Source organism: Struthio camelus, chromosome 4, assembly GCF_040807025.1.
Source record: "Struthio camelus isolate bStrCam1 chromosome 4, bStrCam1.hap1, whole genome shotgun sequence".
Lineage (NCBI taxonomy): Eukaryota > Metazoa > Chordata > Aves > Struthioniformes > Struthionidae > Struthio > Struthio camelus.
The window spans coordinates 41,293,090-41,313,962 of NC_090945.1; the positions used below are offsets into that span (position 1 = coordinate 41,293,090).

The 20,873-nt window shown below is 37.5% G+C and overlaps 1 protein-coding gene across 7 annotated transcripts in view; it reads left to right on the forward strand.

Moving 5' to 3' along the window:
* RAPGEF2 (Rap guanine nucleotide exchange factor 2) overlaps positions 1 to 20,873 on the forward strand; it is a 191,945-nt gene that overhangs the window by 50,108 nt on the left and 120,964 nt on the right. For all 7 annotated transcript variants that reach the window (XM_068942402.1, XM_068942403.1, XM_068942405.1 and 4 more), the window contains exons 2-3: positions 5,834 to 5,904; positions 10,606 to 10,662. In XM_068942402.1, the coding sequence (XP_068798503.1) occupies positions 5,834 to 5,904; positions 10,606 to 10,662 (128 nt within the window). The remainder of the gene's footprint in view (positions 1 to 5,833; positions 5,905 to 10,605; positions 10,663 to 20,873) is intronic.

The window sequence follows — 20,873 nt, forward strand, 5'->3', positions numbered from 1 at the left end:
TTTTGGTCATGGTGTAAGTAGTGGTGATTTTTGGCCCTGATTTTTGACAGTCTAATACTTGGAAGACTTGAGCTTGCTCTCAGATTGAGGTCTTATGTTTGGAGATGGTTTTGGTGGGGATGCTTGCGGTAGCTTCCGCCCTCGGTCTGCCCTACTTTTCTTTCGGAGGTTACTACCTCCTGGCAGGTCTTATTGGAACTGACTTCTGTCCTCTCCTGAGCTGCTGCTGTTGCTAAGAGCCTGGCACATTAGTGTAAACCAGATGTGAAATAGTTCACGTAAACAAATGACTCAGGAGCAGATATGTGCTTCTGTGGAGACAGAAATTTCTGGCAAAAGGGTTAATCAAAAGTGAGAGGTGCTGGCTGCTTCAGCTATCTCAGCTAAACTAACCTTGAAATTTATGTCAATGGCCTCACTGAGCTTCTGTAGCTGTTTAAGCCAGGTGAGTTGATGTTACTGAAGTCTAGTGTCTTCTTTTTGGCAGTACTGGCACTACTTTGGCCTTGGTGAGCCAGTACAGGCAGCTAGACAAGTGGTAAATGAATGATCCAAAAATAGGGGAAAAAAATGCTTGGCATAGCTACTGGAGTGGCTAAGGGGCCAATGAGCTCTAGTGCTGGATGCCAGAAATAAAGGGAAAAGGCTGGGATTATGCAGCTCCACGGAAAGAGAGCCAGGGCTGTAGCAACATTGGTTCAGACTGCAGTTTTACTCCTTGCTAGGAAGAAAAATATGGCATTGTTGCTGTCGTTAGTGTACTGTGGATTGGGGAAAAATGCATTAAAATAGTTGAGAAGAGTAAAGGAAAGTTCTACTTGTAAGACTTTTTAAGCTCAATAAATGTTTACTCAGCCATGTTAAAACTACAGATGCCTGCCTTCTTACTAGTGATTTCATGACCTATTTAAACCAGTTTAAGGCTTTAAGGTCCCACCTTCTGCAGGCCAGTGAGCCATTGCCTTAGTAACACTGACGCCAGAACTAGGGCAACTGCAGGACGCGTTTGGATGTAACTTGTGACTGTAGTGGTGGCAGCTTCTGCTGCTGCTGCCAGAAAAGTTTTAATTAGTTTCCGTTTTGTGACAGTGTGAGGGCTAGCACTGACGCGAGGGAGGTGGCAGGATCGCAGTCGAGGGCAGAAGGGAGGGTGGGACCTTCCAGTCTCATAACCCTGAAACTTGGCGTTTGGGTGCGGTCTCCCGCAAGAAGGGCCGTGTCCTAGCTGAGAGGCGTAACTGGGGAGTGGATCTGCCAAGCTATGCCTGCGTCTCCTGCTTCAAGCCTACAAATACACTAGACTCTTAGTATTTGGCTAGCTTAATGTGAGTTAGCGATGAAGAGTTATCTTAATGAAGATCAACCTTTCAAAAACGGTTGTATAGCAGGTAATTTTGAGGCTAAGGTGAACATTAGGTACTTTGGGAAGCTTATACTGAAGATAGTGAATTAAGGAATTAGCTTGTATTTTGTTCTTACCCTTTAATTTAAAATAATAATAAAAACATTATTATAAGAGGAAGGTGAAAGCGTCTCTGCTCATTTGCCATGTTTTCACAGAAATGAGCAAATTTCTTTTGTAATAGAGCATTGAATTTCTCAGGTCAGCACTTTGCTTTTTAACTGTGGCAAGGATGAATAGTTGAGTTAGGATGGTAGTTTCACATCTGAATGCAAATCAAGACTGAAACCAGAAGTCTGCTGGTTTTAGAGAGGTGTAAATTTTTTCACTCCAGAGTGGTGAATTTTGATGTGTGTCTATCCTTCATTTCAGTAAGGTAGCATTTTCTTAGTTAAACCAGTGAGAATTTGGGGCCGACGTTCTCATTTTGGTTTATCTGGCTTGTGTAGTTGGCATTGCCAAAATGATTGAAGCCAGAGTAAAATGAGTAGAAATGTCTGTACGTAATCTTATGCAGACTTTTCTTAAAATTAAGAGCATAGGTAGGGTTGCAGATAGATGCGTTTTTACAGATCTAATTCCAGTTGAGCTGTGTTAAGACTTGAGTCTCTCTGTTCTGTTTCACAGCATAGCTGGAACTTTAAACTGAGCCAGCTGACCCCCCTGAAATACACTAAGCAATAACAGTGGATTAAACAAACTTCAAACTGTTCCCCATACGGTGGTCAAGCCTACAACTTTGGTTGTAGTACAAATTTAACTGTAGATTAGAGTCCAATTTTCTGGCCTACTTCTTCGTTTGAAGAAAAACATTTTCAACTATGGTAATTTGTGCTTGCGTTGCTTTTAGAGTTTCTATTGATATATATTTTTTCAAACAGTTGCCAAAAATATTTGTGTAGCAAGATCTACTGAGCCTTTACACTGTTATCACAGTCATCTTTTTAAAATTCCCTTGACCGGGTAAAACTAGAAAGCAGAAAATTTGTGGTTACTGATGCTTTCTGTATGGATATAGCTTATTGTAGCAGAGTATTTTATCAGTGGTAGTTAGCTTTGCTCCTTGTGGCTTTTATAAACTTGATATTGGATGTTTTTGAAAGGAAAAGAGAAAGTGTGTAAAGAAAATTACTTTGTCTCTGAACTTTTGATGGCTCAGTCTGCCACCTTGTGGTAATTTGAATGTATTCTAAAAACTAACACAGGAGAAAAGGTGCATCAAATTGCTGCTGTCTCCTGCGTGCTTTTATGTATTCTGTGGATTAGCGTTAAAGGCAGCTTTCAGGAACGCTGCATGTTATCCAAAAACGTTTGTTTAAGCCACAGCGTGCTTGAATTTGGTTGCTGCTACTAAGATTTTGCTCAACTCTCTTGCTTAAATCATAAAGATGAATTGTGTTATTCTTGAAAGACAAAAGTTCTTTTCCTGAGAATTTTAATTTTTTAGCTTCTTGGGAGTTGTCTAGAATATCAAAATTGAAAATTTCATAGCTTGCATGTGTAAGTTTTGTAAAATACTTTTTATAACTTCCCTATTTCAAGCGTTCTGAATCTATTTAGGATTTTAAAACACTTGGTGCAAGTATTTCCAAAGAACTCTTAAATTATAGTAACTCGCTTTTAATTCAAGAAGTTGAAACAGATATAAAACATAATAATGAATGTGTTAATATTTGCTTAAAAAAAAAAAACAACAGCAAAAAAAACCCCAAAGCATAGGTTTTGCTGAGATAAATGGAAAACTGAGATGACTAATGGGATAATTTAGTGGGGTTTTGTTTGTTTTTGAGAGGCATAGGAAGGAAATTGCTTTCCTATGTTTTAATGCTGCAAACTGCATGGAAATGTGCAGCGCCTGGTGGCGATATATGAAAACATATACAGCTCTTTTGGCTGGCCCTGCTCTAGCTTTCTATATCTTGTAGCGCTATGGGAGTGTAATGAAAGGAAATTTGTTACTTAAATTTCAATTCTAAACTTGTAGTGCTAGAGGGAGCTGTTTCCTGTTGAGACCTTTCACTCCCTTGAAAGGTGCTGCTTAGAGAATGAGCTGCAGCGCCCTTTTAGGAGTCAGCTGTCCGACACAGAGCTAGCGCACAGCAGCTGCGATGTTCTAACGACCACTTGCTCTGATAGGACCCCACTGCCTGGTGGAGCGCTGGTCCCTTTGGTTGCTGCTTTTTTGCAACCCCCCGCAAAAGAGTCAGCGTGCTCATTGTGAGGTGTCTTCAACTTTATCCTCCCTACCTTACTGTGGTCAGCAGCCATCGTGGAAGTGCAAGTGGAGATTCTTTTAGGAGGTTTTACCTCTCTTCCCTTCCTCTCCCCCCCCCCCCCACCCAAAGCTTCTTTAGATCATCAGGTGCAAATTTGAGAGGCAAGGATCTCCTCCATCCTGCAGTTCCTGGTATGCTGATGTGGGAACCTATGGAAGGCTATATTTGCAAATGTTTGACAAGTATGACTATATTTTGAAGAGGGTTTATTTTAAAGTGCTCAATAAACTAATCTTGTGGAGCTGGTCATAAATACTCCCTACAGTGACAAAATGCATTCCCCCTGCTTTTACTCCCTTCAGCTGTGTTCAGTACCATGTTTGCTCTAGGAACATAATCTGCATTCTTTACTGCTTGTCCATTGGCAGTATTGATCGCTACGTTGGTGTCACCTAGCGGTTTTGGAAACAAAATATTCATGGATCCCTTTGACCATATATCTCCACTTTTAAATCTGGAGAGGTCCCTGTAAGTCCGTATCTTTAATAATTCTTCTATTTGTTTTATTGTGCATAAAACTTGTGCTACTTGAGAGCAACCTCAGTGCAAGCCCTGAAGTGGGGGAGGTGGTGGCAGCCACACATTCTCCTTCCTTTCTATGTCTGTTAGCTGTTGGACAGGCTTGTTGAAAACAAATTACAGCAGCAGCTTCCGACAAGGCTCTTCTCTGTGTAATTCAGTGCTCTGGGCATCTGGTCCCCACCGATCTGCTCCTAGCTTCCCCGGCTGCCCGCAGTTGCCGGCTGCAGCTGGTGGCACATGCAGCCAAGCGCTGCTGGCACTGGCAAGCGGCAGCGGGTGCTGTGCTTGGGGGCAGTGTCAGGCTTGCACCACCCCTGGGGTCTGAGCAGGTCTCCTGGCGGCGCCTTCTCACCCTCAGCCTGTCTGACAAGTGAGCAGGTCACCGACTGTGGCAGCCACGGGCTTTAAAACACTTTAGAGTAATTGATACTGCATTGCAAGTGACTCCTGTATTTTTTCTTCAAGGTCTTCTATGTGTAAAGTTTTCTCACTTAAATCAAGCTTCTGTGTGGACTTCTGTAGTAAAGTCTTTCACCAAGGCAAAAATTCTTTTGATGTATCTGAAAATTGAAGTATTTCTGTACTTCACCTTCCATTTTAAACCAACAAAGTTCTTTGGATGACATAATCTTTCACGAATAATTAGCTTTGATCTATTTCACTGCTTGAAAACATCTCAGCAGTGAGTTGTGGGAGTATTTGGTATTGATGTTAGTTTGGTCTCAACCTGCTGTCAGTCCCAGATATTGGTTGCGAGCCCCTGCTTTGATTTTTTGTGGATGATAATGTTGTATCCTAACCAGCCACTTCCAGAAATGAATGATGAAACGATATCAAATCCGTGAGCCAAAGTTAAATCATTATAACGGTTGCTGGCTGAACGGAAGTTTTCTTAAGTGTTCTTGTGGCTTAACTACAACATCAGCAAGCCTCGAGCTTCAGGTCAGTGTTTCCGTAGTTAAATCTTGGTAAGTTTTAGTTTTGGATGTTCTTTTTATCTCTTCATCAATGCCGTTTTGTGAGCTGGGTATCTGAGGTCCACAGTGATTGTTTTAGTTGAATTTTGGTCTTGATTTTTAAACTTTACCATGTTAACTAGGATTGTATTAATTTTAAAATTATCTTAGTAATTTTCTGCTCGTGCTAAGCTTTTTTCTATTTTAAGTGTGTATTTTGTAGTTCACCTTCCATTTGGAGAGGATTTAATTTCAGAATTTTTTAAGGGTTTGAATTTTACCAGATTTTCTTTTCACCTGAGCATAAAAAGACGACTTTCCATGAGCTTACTTTACAAAATAAATTGAGGTTTTAAGTACGTTGGGATTGGGAAGCAGGGCAGTAGTAGTTACGCAGTACTAGAATTCTGGACCCGACTTGTTTACTGAATGTGAGTAATGATAGCCAAAGCATAAAGGTTTTCTGTGTTTATATTTTATGATGCAGACAGCATCATTCTTCCCCTTGTAAGTTTCCAAAGTATAACCAAACGTATTCATTTAACCTGTCGTAAATGTGCTATTTCAAGTGTTCCTGTTGCCCATACCAGGAGAACTCTAGAAGCTTTACGAAAACAGTGTTTTAACAACTTGTACCAATTTGAGAATTCTAATAAATGTTTCTCATGTGTTTGTAGGATTTGGAGATTGTGTATTCCTATCTACATGGAATGGAAGCCTTGTCTAACCTGAGAGAACATCAGCTAAGGTATGATACTTTATCAAAACACTACTGCTTGTGTGCGGAGAAAAGGTGGTCAGAGTTGTGTAGAAATATGTATTTTTTATAGACATGACAACCTTAAAGATGTGATTTGATTTCTTATAAAATGTGGAGATAGTATTTTAATCATCTATTCACCACTTGCATGTTGACCCTTCCACCGAAAAGGCCAAGGTGGCTGCAAACATTTTTCATTATGCTTACTTTTTATTAAACCAGGATTCCATGGTTTATATGAAGTAGTTCCTAATTTTTATTACAGATTTCTTAGGGAAAGTGTTAACTTTTATGGGAGGAAGTGTCATCAAGATTGAATACAATGAAGAAATTTTAATGTTTCTATTCTTAAGATGTTTTCAGCTGATTATAGTTTTGTCTACACTTCAAACTCTTCGGTGTGAAACTTTTTCCATGCTAAGTATGCATCCAACCCGAATTTATTTAGAAAGGCCTAACGGAAGTGACTTTTCATCTGCTTCTGAGAGTGGGAGTTCAGAGCAAGAAGTGTCTGGCTGTCCTCTGTTCTCCCCTCTCCCATGGAAAAGGCCTACTGAAATCCCTTATGTACCTCGATCTCCAGATTTTCTGTCCCTGGAGTATCTGGACAGCTAAGCAGTTTATGCCAGAGGCACTGACTATACCTTAGGCTGTCTTTTGACAGACCCTCTTTTATGGTTATTCCTCTTCTCTGTCAAGCGTTTCAAATAACGAAGAGTGATTGGAAAAGAAAGATAGGATAATCTTGAAGGTGATGTGGGGAGCACTCTGGAAAAGTAAAGGGGCCAGTCTTCTGCCTGAAGTGGAGACAGTGGAGTTGGGCAGAGGACAACTGCAATTTACTCTGACTCTGCTTCTGCTACTAATATTCAGAGCTGAATTCTCCAACTCCTACAGGAACAACTCTTACACATCTTTTTATCACTCCCACATCCGGATGATGCATAATTCATAGCATAATCTTGTTTTAGTTGATTAGAAAGTTATTTAACAGACTTTAAATTTAATCCTCAATGACAGCTAAAATTAAGATACTTCACAGTAAGGTTCTACGTGAAGATGTGGTCATGACAGACAGACAGACATATGGTGAAATTATTAGGAAAATAAAATTCAGTTAAAATAAGTATACAGATTTTACTTTTCTTTTTTTGGCTGCAAAATAAAATTTCTACTAGGAACAACTTTTCAGCTGTCAGGAAAATAAGTGATGATTTGAAGTTGTGTCCTAACTGTACTAACTTCACCTTTATTGAAACATAGTCATTATTTCATTATTTCTGAAATTGTTAGTGCCTCAATATATATTGAACAGAGATGTTGGTGACAGTACACCACTCTTCTGCACCGTACCTCAAACTGAAAAGCTGGCTGTTTGTGTCCTGTTCTTCCTTTCTATTGGCCTTGTTTTACTAACACTTTCATCATGTGTATCCCTGCTTGCTGCTTCTAACCTCTGTTATGAATGCATTTTTTTATTTTCAGACTTTCAGACAGTAAATGCTGTACATAGAGTACAATTTCCGGTCCCGAGTGAAAGCCCTAATCATTTATGTACTGTAATAATAGAATCTGTTGTTCAGGTTCTATGTTAGTTTGTGCTTGCTGTTGTGCAGAAATTTTGGACAAATTATGTACTACACATGCAAATGATACTTGGTCACAAAAACTACAAATAAATATAATCAAGACTTTTTTATTAATTTGAGCTACGATGTTTTTGTGGCTTAAAATTCAAGGAAAGAAATTCAAGTAAAAACTTTTGATGAAATTCCTCTCTTTTTAAAGATGTGCATGTGTTTGACTTTAAGACATTTTCAGGTGCCCTCATGTAAACATCTTTCAGGAATTTCAAGTGGTAGTATTTGGACATCAGTGTGGGGCTGGGAGTTGCAAAAGGACTTGAATAACGCTATTTTAGGTGCTAGTTTTTGATGTCCTGCTTTGTCATTTACAAGCCAAAATTCTGCAATTGTGAGAAAATAAATATTTTTTTCCTTTAAGTACCTGAGACATTTTGCAATGTGACTGTTGACTTAAAAACTCTAATTACATCTGCTTTGGAAGGAAGCCACGATCATACTCTGTTAGTGTTTCTGTTACACTATCATATGCAAAACTTTTACTATATCCAGTTCTGCATAGCTAGAATTGAAGTGACTTTTAACTTGTTAACGAAGATCAAAGTATGCACATATGGTTGCATGATATGATGATATGTGGTTTTTGGCTTCCTGTCCAGAATGAGATTCTTGCAGAGGAATGTGTGGAACTTGTGTAGTTCTCCCAGCACAGTAAATTCTTAGAAGAGAGCTTCTGTTTATAGTACCATACATGGAAAATGCTGGATTCCCCTGCAACTGTGGGAGAAAAGTTTTTACAACTTTTTTTAGGATACAGCATTTCTTGTGGCAGAGACATGCCACAAAAAGCCCTGGGATGCATTAAAACTATTGCATTAGATATAGCCCTTAGTGTAGTGAATAACTTATAGCCTGCTCCTGATATAATCTTGAATTTATTACATTTGTTCAGGAGGTGGGCAAGATGATATTCTAGTGAAAATTGAACGCTCACATTGGGCAGAACTAATACTATTTTCTAAATATTTGAGGAAGTAATCTAGTTTCTACTCTTCAGTAACTGTAACTTCTGTTTCAGCTTAATACAAGAGTTGAAACACTTGACTTCCTTCTCTGAGAGGCTTTTCCTGCTATTTATTACTATCCAAACAATCATATCAAAACACCATAAAACTCGCATGCAGTGCCTGTGTAGAATGGTGAACTTGCTTGACTGAATCAAGAATGCATTTCCTTTGCTTCCAATTCACAGGGGAACAAAACTTGCTTCTTAAATAAACTGATTCTATTTCCTATAACTCCTACCCCTACATGGCCTATTGCCCAGAGTCTTTTTTGACCAGCAGGATACAGACTGTCCAGCATCTTCCTTGAACAGTATTTTTATTTTTAAGTCTCTTTTTCGAGCAAAGACTTTTCGCGTACTTTTTTTCTGCTGTCTTTAATGATCTTGTAACCAGTAACCTCATGTCTACTCTCAACTTCCCTCTCAAAACAGAGGATCAGAAAGGGTTGTATGAAGACCCTAGGGTTTGAAGCAGACAGTAGCTTTTCCAGGTCTGTAAAGAATTTTGGCAAGACTTGATCCTCTGCTGGTGAGAAGTATCTCAGAAAGAGAAAGCCTGAGATTCAAAAGGTTGCTTGCTGTGCAAGGAAGTAAAAAGTTTTTTAGTTAGCAGAAAAACTTTCTATGGAAATTGCCTATAAAAAAAGCTCTCGGAAATGATCAACTCAGTAGTGGGTAGGTCATTGAATAAAACCAAAATATTGGAGGGTGAGGGGAAGGCTATGGTAACAAAACTTGAGTCTTGAGCAAATAGATTAAGAACTCAAAACTTTCTATTAACCAATTATGAATTGTCAAGAAACCACTGTCACTGCAGACAGAAAAAGTGTTATTTTTTACTGGGCTGAACCAATAAGTAAAAACTTGAAACAAGTGGGTGCTAAGGTAATTCTTGTAGCAGCATATTGACTGCTGAAATCCATGACCTCGGAAGTCATGGGAAATGGCAGTAAGAAGCATTTTAAAGTTTGCACCAAATTCGGACCAACTCTTTCAGGCCTCAAATCGACTTCTCTGCCCATTAGCACCTGAGAGCTTTTTGTCGCTTTATTGTATCACTGGATACAATTAATTCTACTCCAGGTCGTTGATACTTTGAGGTTCTGATGACAAATCCTACAAGGAAGGAGAATTTCTTCTCCAAATTTTAATATAGTTCCTCACTTTAATGCCTATATGAGCCTCTTAGGCAAATCTCTGCATGCTTGTCTGTCAAATAGCTTTGGTGCTCCTAATCTCCTTCAGTGCCAGAGAATGTCCAAGGGAGGTGGTGGTTTTTGTGTCTCCTCCACCTCCCCAAAAATATTCAGTGTGCATTTCCTTGAGGCAATAGAAAGAAATGCTGTGTTGATGTTAGCACAAAGTTAACATTGCATTTCTTAATATGTGGTAAGCTCTTCTGTTGTCACTTTATTATGCCACATTTGTCAGGCACTTATTGAATGCAAAGATGTTTAATCCTCCCCTCTAGTCAGACAAGATTTTCCTGCAGGAAATTCTCTCTGCTTCTAGCCAACTGGGAGCTCAGCATTAAAGTCTCTTGGTAATTTTTAGGTTAATTGTCTTAATTTTAGCAAAATGAGAAACATCAGATTGCCATGTGACATAGTTTCGTGTCTTATCTATTGGGCTTGACTTGAAAAAGGAAGTATTGCTTATATCATGATATCTGTGATCAGTATTGCATATTGTAAGCTTATATCTATTTCTAAAATTTTGAATTGTTTCATAATAAAGCAACTTGTTTTTATCAGATCACTTGAAAAATGAGATCAATATCATTTTACCTGTTTTTTTCAAATGGAAGCAATTACATCCAAGATCCTAAATCAAATCTGATATTGGAAGAGCTAATAACTTTAGTGCTTAGACTAAACAATTTATTTTCTTAAATTAAGAATCAGCGTAGCTTTAAATTGATGGTAGTTTCTGTAAGTGCTGGAATCAAATGTGGAAGTGCTGACTAACTGCAGAAAGTGGAGTCTTTTGTGACGCTAATGTGAATCATAATTAAAAATGACTTCTTTCTTTCTCTTTCAGACTGATGTGTGAAACTGTTAGATACGAAAGGCATGAAGCAAATGAAGTTCTATACTAGTAAGTGTTCTTCCTTTTGCGTGATGTTCAAAGCATTCATTCATTCCAAAAAGCGTTAAAGACGAGGCTTAATGCCAACTCCCTCACTCAGTGCATAGTCTGTAAACACAAATGAGCTGCTTCGTTTTCATAATCCGGCAGTGGAGAAATTCGCTGGTGTCAGCAAGAGAGCTAACAGTAACTCTTGCTTGGCGAAGTACATTGTATTAATTTTTGTAACCAGTGAGATACAGAACTAGCGGATGTGGGATGTCTTCTCATTAGAGTAAGTTGTCGTTTGGTCTTGCATCAATTCTGTCACAGTAGTAGTGACCGGCTTCTTGTGCCAGCGGTGACAAATCGACAAATCTAATGTGGCTTATAATTAGTAAGGATGTGAACTAGTGTCATTTCAAATTTACAGTGGATATCTGAGGATTGCAGTTTCTTCCTTTGTGCAAACAGCTTGTTACAGCAATACGTCTACCATGTTTTTCACTTACTGCAGCTAACCTTTGCTCTCAATGCACTTTTTCTGGGTGGTTTGGTATCATGTGAATGTTTGTATACATAACATATACAAATAATGCATCTGGATGGCTTCTTTTATACGAATGTATTTTTCCTGTACTGACTATCACGAGGAAGATGTGAACAGATTTTTATATCAAGCTTTCACCATTCTGCAAGGTTAGATTGCTGTCTAGTGAAAAGCATGAACTGATCAGTTATGCATGGGAAATGCATGAAGTCAGAATGCAGGTGGGCAGATTCCATTGTAATCTGACTGAAATGATCTTCATTCATTTTGCATACTAATTTTCTAGTGATCATTGCATTGATGATTTGTCCTTTTGTAAGTAGTTGCTTTTTGTATCCATTATGCATAGTGATGTTTTTTGTTCAAGCCCAGTCTCATGGCTCCTTCTGTTAGTTTAAATTTGAATTATATGCTCAACAAATAAAAGCTGCTAGTTATACACACACTCCAGACAGGCCAAAGTTACCAGGAAATATATGTCTGAGGAAATACAGTGCACATACTGAAAACTGTGAAATCTGGGTTAACTTGAAGTGCTTTTTGCCATTCTTTTGCACTGATTTCCTTTGTCACTCCTTTCATGTGGCTTCATCTTCACTTTGGTTGTTTGCCTGTCCTTCCTATTTACTTACTCACTTGACATTTTTTTCTCCCCATGATTTATTCACTAGATTTATTAGGCAGTTTGGCAATTTCTGGATATAGATGTTAATGCAAATTATGCCTGCTCTAGTATTTCACCTCTGTGACTTAATGTTTAACAGGATAAACCTGAAAGCTAGCACTGAATGATCTTTGATTTTTAAAAAAGGAGTATTTTAAAGTCATGTGTAAATTAGGTCAGTATGAGTTGTAGTTTTATGTTTTGACTGGTAAATGAGCTCCACATGGTGAGAAAATCCTGCAGAATCTATAGTCTAGTTTCAGTAACTTTCCTCGCCTTGTTTCTGTGTTTCATAAATTCAGCATATGTATAAGACGACATTCTTCTAAACCACTGAATTCTAATTTTGTAGATATACATATGTTTGGAAAAATTCTTTGTTAGTACTGCAAGAGTTAAGTGATATGATAGAGATGTTAGAAACAATTCACTCAGTTATAAGCTGTAGGAAATGAACTTGGAGCATACAACCTGGTCATTTGTATTGGACATGTCAGACCCTTATTTTGGTTATGAAGGCTAAGATTTTAAAAGAGCATTAACACTGAATTCCAAGTCACAGACAGTTTTTTTTTCTTTCAGAGAGGGTGTGACTAGCATTGAAATTTAAAAGCCAATGCTAATCTTCTGTGTTCCTTAGAAAAGTCTGTTAAAATAGCTGCAATGGAGCTGTTAATAATTGACCTGTGTATGTATCGCCTCCCTGAGGCACAAATTCATACCTCAGCGTGGATAAGCTAAATTCTTATATCCTTACATGTTAATGTGGAAACTAATACAATTGCTCTGTTTATTTAACCAAAGTTTGTTCATTGTGAAAATTTTATTCATGCCTGCTTCCTCAGCTGTACTTATAAAAAGGTATTTTTCCATTAGTTACATGTAATGTTGAAAATAGTTATCCACATTCAGTATAAACATGATAATTTTTTATCCTCCTTTTTTTAAAAAAAAAGCTTTTAATGTCCGTAATGTCTAAATTAATGTCTAAATAGTAAATAGTTTTTTAATGGCCAAAGAGCTAAAATGGAACACGTTGTTTAAAATTGACTCATCTCATCTGCATTTACTTTACTATCAGCAGGTTTACATGCTAGTGACAAATTCGCAAACCCTGTGGCTAGCGCTCTGTTTAAATGGAAACTGGGTTATTAAAAGTGGCAGTTAAGCTCTAGTTATTCTTCATTTGCCAGTCATCTTACTACTTTCATTTGATGTAAAGTTAATGGTAAGAGGGCTTAAAACCTTCAAGGCAAAATTTCAGAATTGAGAAACACGCATACCTGATTGTCTTACCTGCTTCACAAGATTACTCTACTGAAATCTACTTGAAGGTCCTACTTAAAGAGTACATAGTTTGGTCACTTAGATATGTATTTTAATCAGTGATTCATAAAGATGTTTTTTCCTCTATATGTAATATTCATACTTGGCATTTCCAAAGGAAGTTTCTGATCAGCGTTTTCTTTAGAAGCCGAGGTTTTAGGAGACTTGTAGATTGGGCATATACCTTTTTATCCCTGAAGGACACATTTTATTTATTTATTTTTTTTTAGAGCAAAATTTAAGTGTTTGCTATGATGTCAGAGAGGTAGTAAATATTTGGTTCTAAGCTTTGTAATGAATATGCTTCTAATAATAGAAGCACTTCTTTTTCCCCTCATTAGTCATTCAGTGGTTATATGTGACTTTCAGCCACGCTCTGCAATATTTGTGTATATTTGGAAGCATTTAATTTTGCTGGGGATTTGTCACATTACCCGTGTAAGGGGCCCCCAGTGTGCGCCTGGGTTCTCTTCCTGCAATTTTCACTACTGCCGTAATTTAAAAAAAAAACAAAAAAAAAAACATATGGAATAGAAATTGTAATAGGTTTTCACTTTGTCTGAAATAGAAGCCTAAAGCTGTGTTTCAAAATTGTGCAAAATATTCTTCCTACACAGCACAGGAGAATTAGACTATGTGAAAGCCTTCGCACAGATGTTTTCTTTGTTATCTAGATCAATGCATCAATGTTGTTTGGGAACAGGCCTACCTTCTCTGTAATGAAGTCTTGTATTGTCTTTAGTTTCCATTATTTTCTTCTCTAAACATATTAGATTGGACAGCAGGTCATCAAATTTAAATATTTTCTGCCAAAGTCATTCAGTAATAAAACCTTATGTCTATGAATTGCCATGGTGCAGCCCAACATGGTTTTGTCATCACGTTCTCTTTGATTTCCCTGCAATTGAATCTGGAACTAACTTAGCTGCTGTTTATAATGTTTTTAAAAAAAAATACAAAGAAACCCAACTCAGCTTATTGTGAAGAATATCTTATTTTTTAGAGTGACCCTTTCAGCCAAAGCATGTTAGGGTGTAAGCTGCTACCTTCCACATGTCCATTCTAGGAAGACTGTAAGAGTTATATCTTGGATTTAAGGTGTTATCAGTAGCAAATTTCTCAGTCTGTAGCAATTCAGTAATATGCTAGTAGTTTTGATTGTGTTGATTCTTGGAAAAGGGTGAGTTTGTCAAGAAGAGTAGTTATCTCTTGGACATCTTCAAATGAATTTTAGGGAATTAATATCTGTGTTTAGAAAAAGCTCTTTACTCTAATTTTAATGTGTTTTTATACTCATGTCATTTAGTTATGCAGCCTTGTGTATTTTAATGAAATTTAGTGTTTTAAGAAGCATATATTGTGGCCTATAAAACAAAACTAGAATGTATGCATGTGAACTACAGATATGGAACGGAAAAACATTATATGCAAAATCATGTTATCAGTACAGAGAATGTCCACAGCTGTTGTTGAAATGAAAAATGACAATCTCTTAGCTTCTGAGTTTTGGCTAGGTAGGCTGGATGTGCTAATAAAGTCATATTTGCATGATTATGTGTTTTCTTGCTATTTCTGTCATTGCCCACTTATCAAATAAAACTATATGTACTGGCATGAAAAACATCCACTTGCGTTAAAACTGTAATACCTATATCAGTGATGTTGCTAGTGGTTTGAATATTTCAGTTGATGGCTATGGTTTTGATTTGTGGTAATAAAAGCTTAAAAACAGTTGCTGGGTGGGGGAGGGAGGAAGGGAGAAGGTGATGAGAAAGGGCGAAGGCTATAGAAAAGATAAGGCTACATAAAATTTTGATCAGTCTTTTTGCGTATCTCCTTTTCAGAACTAAATTCTCATGTCTGGTAGCTGTAATGTCACCGTCCAGTCTTAGTGTGATATAATTCAGTGAAATACTTGTTTCATAGCCATGTGGAGTTCTCCGGAGCTGCTTGGCCCAGTCATAAAGCCTAAAGTAAAAGAAATCTGGAAAGGAGAGAAGAACAAGATTTTTTTAGTTGCTACTAAATATATATATATATATATATATATATATATATATATTTTTTTTTTTCCTTCAGTTAAAGTTAGTGCATTTCATTAGATAAAGAATGGTTGGAAAAGGCTGAGTGGTGTTAGGTTTGTGCAACTTTGGATGGGGTTATGTTAGGCCGTTGGCCCAGGGCATTGGGGAGGTGGACTCGAAGCAGTGGGGAACCTGCAGAACATCTTGAGGGACATGAAAGGAAAAGTGCTGTGACCTCACAATCTATCTTGTACCATACAAAAAACTGAGTAAGGATTTTGGACGCTCTTTGTGAAGTATCTGGGTGTGTATAGTGCTAAGCTGCAGTTTATTTGCAGCTCTGTGCAAGGACAGATGAGAAATGGATCTATGAGTGCCCTTTAGAAATGGGAAAAGGAGAGAAGATCTTATTTTAAGTCGTACAATAAAAGTGTCATTTAACAAAGTGATGACTCTTTCACACTAGTGTATTACCCTCAAGATTTTCGGAAGGATAGAAGCAGCATATACCAAACAAAAATTCTGCAGAGGTGGCCCAACATTTCTGCAAAGCTTGACTTAATTTGCAAAGAAATATGACAAAAACAAGCTAAAAGCTTGTTCTTTAGCTAATTTTTAAACAGAACAGCTCTACCGAGTCCTCCTCGCACTGGAATATTTCTTCTGACATACACGCTTGTGTTATGAAGTTGTGCCTGTATGTTCTGTACATACTTAAGATGATTCGTGGTGGCAGTTTTTTAAACTGTTATTCTGTACAGCTATGATTTGTCGAATCTATGTATAAAACTTAAATCCTAAAACATTACAAAAAGGAATTAACTAGAAAGGTGTATGAGGATCAGTCTGACATTTCCATAAGTGATATGTGGGTTATCAGTAAAATTTTCTCTTGTGTTCTTTAATGCTTTACCTTTATCCAGAGCTTCTGACTGTGAAAAGGATATGCCTGTCGATGGAGGCTTTGGTCACGTTTCTCTGTTTTCTGTCTTTGTTCACTGAATGTTCTTGACTTTAGAGAGCCCCAATAAAAGATTTCTCCCTTGATCCCATTGGAAATATGAGATACTTCGAAAATGTTTTAAAATGCTCTGAATAAACAGTCAGCTTGGAATAGATCTGTCTGAAGCATCTCTCTGGATCAGAATGCTAATTTTCAGGTACACTTCTTCAGGCAATACGTATTTATTCTCCTTGTGCATCCATAGCTTTCTGTGGAAGTCATCCAGCAGGATATTTAATAATGCAAAGAACTGCTGCAGCAGGGCTGGCTTCCCTCCACCCCCGCCAAGCTCTCGCTATGGGTGTATTATACCTTCTGGTATCTGAGCAGTTGCCAAAGTAGTGTTGGGATGCTGCCAATTCTGCACCGCAGTAAATCAGCATCCTTAATTTACACTTTTTTTTTTTGGTAAAAGTATTTTCTAAGGGGTATTACTTAAGCAGTCATTAGAACAAATACGTTCAAGGACTTAGCAGTTGGCTTGGCATAAACAAATAGTGAATCAAGGCTTCTTAGTAGTGTCGATGATCAATGTTACGATCTGTTGGCATTACACAGGCGGTTCCAAATTTCTTTGTTATTATTTAACTTCATTTTGAGACTTTTGAAGTAAGGCTAAATTAAGGCTTCTGAAACGATTTGAGTTTGCATCTTCCTTAACATAAATGTTTCACTAAAGGTTATCATGTTTTTACTTTGGCTGTAATTCTGAGAACAAAAGCTTTGGTTTAGAGAGAATATTGTGGGGGTATAAGACTTAGCAGCTGGATTGTCTGGCTTGAATGACCACAGAGTATTTCGATTTTAAGGTCATGTTATTTTACTACTTCTGCCATCATTTTCCTAATAATTTAGAAGACTAATTTTTTCATAGTGACTTTTTCACCTGTAATCTCAAGGGCTAACTATACAAGTTTGATATCAACACATCAGTGGCAATAGATCAATTAGCTTGCATATATACACCTTTATATTGTGTATTTATTGATTGCCCGTTTAATCAGCAAAGTCATACAGTTGTTTTACTGACACTCTGCAGTAATCTCTGAGTTGACTGACCTTTATGTTGTGCCTCTGTTTTGTTTTATTGATATTTTATTTTAAAAGTGCAAAAGGACACAAATACATGAAATAGTTTAAATGAAAATATACTCTGCTTATTTATTTTCATGTACACAAAGGAATTGTTCCCTGTGGTTGAAAGTTTAGTATATTTTGTATTTCCATCTCTTGCTACCAGGAGACAAGATACCAGTTTTCATCTTGTGTCCATCAATAAAAGATAACCATGGGCATTAGTTGAAATATACACCTCAAAATACTCATTTAGTGAAAGTTAGAAGCTCTAATTTCTTTGAATCATCAGTTTCATTACTGGAAAAATTTTTGACTATTTATTTTTTTAGAACAAAGTTAAGCAGAAAGAGTAAACGTAGCTTTAATGTATTCATTACATGGAAAAAAAAGAAGTAATTGGGAATTTTGTAAAGGTGACACATTCAGTACCTAGTCTGTTTTACTTTTGTGTTTGGAATATACCTCTCAATGTCATCAAGGACATCTATAATGGTGTGGTAGATATCAGGTAACTGTTTCCCTAGGTTAGTAGGGAAGGGTGTAGGCAATGACAGAATATGAGTAAATGGTGTTCTGAGTATTCCGAGTATCACAATAAGACCATGCTAATGTGCAGGATCTTCAGGCAATGAGATGTCTACCTGAGAGAACTGCTAAACTTGAAGACATGTTTGACATCCTAAGCCACTTCAGGGATAATGTCTAATTGTGGCAATGGTTATTGAATTAAACAAACGATAAGTTGCATCTGGTTTTCAGCATGTAGGGTATAACCAAAATGAGCAGAGACAGAAAGACAGATTAATCTGCTGAAGCAAAATCTTATGGAAAAAAAGCTTGGTAGAACAATGTTCTTTCTAATTTCTTCTTGTGTTGTTCATATATGCCTGAAAGAGGTCCTAGTTCTGACATGTCACAATTTCTTTATGTTCTTCTGGAGCAGAGATCTGGGAGTACAAACAGTGTCTGTTCTGAATTATTCTGTATTTACATTATGAAATTTATTCGACTTACAATAGCATTGAGCATGAATTCATAAAAATGTAGTCTTTATGGCAGGTACATCCTGGTTTGCGTTAACTTTTTTTATTAAAATAGAGTTACAAATGTTGTAGCTGTGGGAAAGGTGCTATGTGCAGTTTAAACACAAGTCCTAAATGAATCCTTTATTGTTTGGAATCTTAATAATTTATGGAGATACTAATTTGAAGCAGCTTTTCCACATTCAAGAAAATACTTTTACAGATTTCCTGACCTTTTCTGTGAAGTGACTTAGAAAATACTGGGCCATACTTCTGAACTAGGAAGTAATTCTCTCAGATGCTGATGTTTGACTTAAGGTAGTGGCCCTTCTGGCAACCGGTGTTGACAGACCGACCCTTCAGTCTAGTGTTGGAAGGAGAATGACACTTCTATTGTCAGAGCTCAGGATAAGAACGTTTCTCTTGTTTAAAAAAAACAAAACAAACAAACAACCCCCCCCCACGCACACGCATATATATTTAAGCAGTAATTATTTGTAAGTGATTTCCTTGCTTGCTTCCATTAGATTTTAAGGACACCTGTGTTCTGTTTAGCTTTTTATTTTTGAGTGCTGCTTTAAAGGAGTTGGCTCAGAAACCAATGACAGGAAGATGGTCAGGGTGCAGACTTCTGTTCAACCTGTGCTTTTCAAGTCCAGCTGCTGAGCACTGCACTAAAGTGAGGTCACACTTGGCGGTATTAAAGCATATTTTGACTGCAGTCAACGCTAAGAGCTGCAAGTTCTTGCCGTTGTACATGTTCATGACATTGTGCACATTTGGTTTAACTGTGATAGGTAGGCACATGCTGAACTGTTACCTGTATTTCATCAGTAAACTTCATCTAGTTTATGATTCATGTTTCAATGCTAGACGTCACCCTCATGTGAAGAGAGAATCAAATTACCCTAAAAAGCAGCTATTTCTAAAGAATTTTTAAAGAGAAGTGATGTGTCAGGGCTTGTTAGGCTAGGGAAAGTCTTACTAGAGATGGTGTGGCTCTTTGAGATAGCCTGTGTGGCTCTGAAAGAGCCTGCACATTTCTTGGATCTTGACAATGTGGAGTTTGCGCTTGTCCCATCTATTTATTCAGAGCTTTATAAGTGATTCCTGATCTTTGAACTTCGATTACCTCTGAGGTCTCAAAGAGCAGCGATAATGCTAGAAAACACGAAGCCTAAATCTTAAAATACTATCTGGCCTTATCAGCAGTGATAGCCTTGTGGTATCATCGGAGACTACTGAATAATCACGTTATTGAAGTTTCCAAATGTAGCAATTTGACAAATACACCAAGTTGCTTTTCAAAGTTCTAGCTTAAGCTTTTAGTATCAGACTTAACAAGTTTTAAATTTGAGGAGGAGTCTACTGTCTGAGGAGTCTACTGCAGGTTGCAGTTGTGTAAAAAGGACTACGTCAAGGAAGCCAGGGAGGGAAATGTATAATGGGAGGACATTACAATCCAGTCTCTGGATTTCCTTTTCTAGCTCCCAAATTCCCATAAATTATGGCCTCACTTATTCTGAGAAATTAAATATAGATTCCCCAGGAAATCCCTTACTCTCAGAAGAGTGCTAAAATATTACAGTCAAGATTTAAATAAGATTATTTAAATTTTGTATGGCTAATTTACTGAATTAAGAGCAAATTATGAATAAAATCTGCATATTGGTAACTACGCGATATTGACTTTCAATTTTGTACAACTTTGAGGGTGCTGCTAGAATTTGAGTATTCTGAGAACTTCATCAGCAGGTAACTGCATCATAGAAGCTGTAAGAGGAGAATGTTGAATCTTGGTACCTGAGTCCTTTTGTTCTTGTCTTCATAGAATAAAAATCCTATCTCTCTATTTCTGCTAAAAAGGATTTTCTGGCTCTTTAAATGTAGACTCTTTCCTCTGTGCTGCAGTTGAATGCTTTTTAGTGGGTGTAGACTTGTGGCAATAAGTGTAAAACCTAGTGTGTTGGCAGAAGTGAAGATTGTTGCCCGAATAGTGGCCTGAACGTGCCTGTAGTCCTCTTGGTTCAGTGAAGCCTGGATGGAAGTCTGTCACTAAGGTTTTACTGGGGTTTTGGTTAGCTTAGTATAGTTAGGACAGAATAGCTACTTTGATTAAATTAATCCTTTTGACTGCCCCTCAAGATGTGGCTTTTGGGTTGAACCAGTTGTGTTTCTCTGTAGGATAAATTGCCAGTGTCATATTACTTAATAATAAATCTTATTTTTTCTAATTTGAGAAAGTGGGTAGCTGTGCTGTATTTAGTAAGCAATATAACTTAAAGCCCTGAATTTCACCCAGATAAATACCTAGAGCAGTGGATGAACTGGGTGGGAGGGAACTTAAGCCCCCTCCTCCTTTAAATATTTGAAGCAATGTATTGCGTCACTGGGGGCAAGCAGGTAAAACCACTTCTTACCTGCAGGGAACACTTGTGGAGATCTGCTGGAAATTTATAGCTGCCAAGAACTGTCCCGATTTCAAGTATCTCCTGCTGTTCGTGTACTCTTGCAAGACAGGGGAAAGCAGTAGGGAAAGGTGGGGAAGGACCTCAAATATAAACAGATGTGCTGT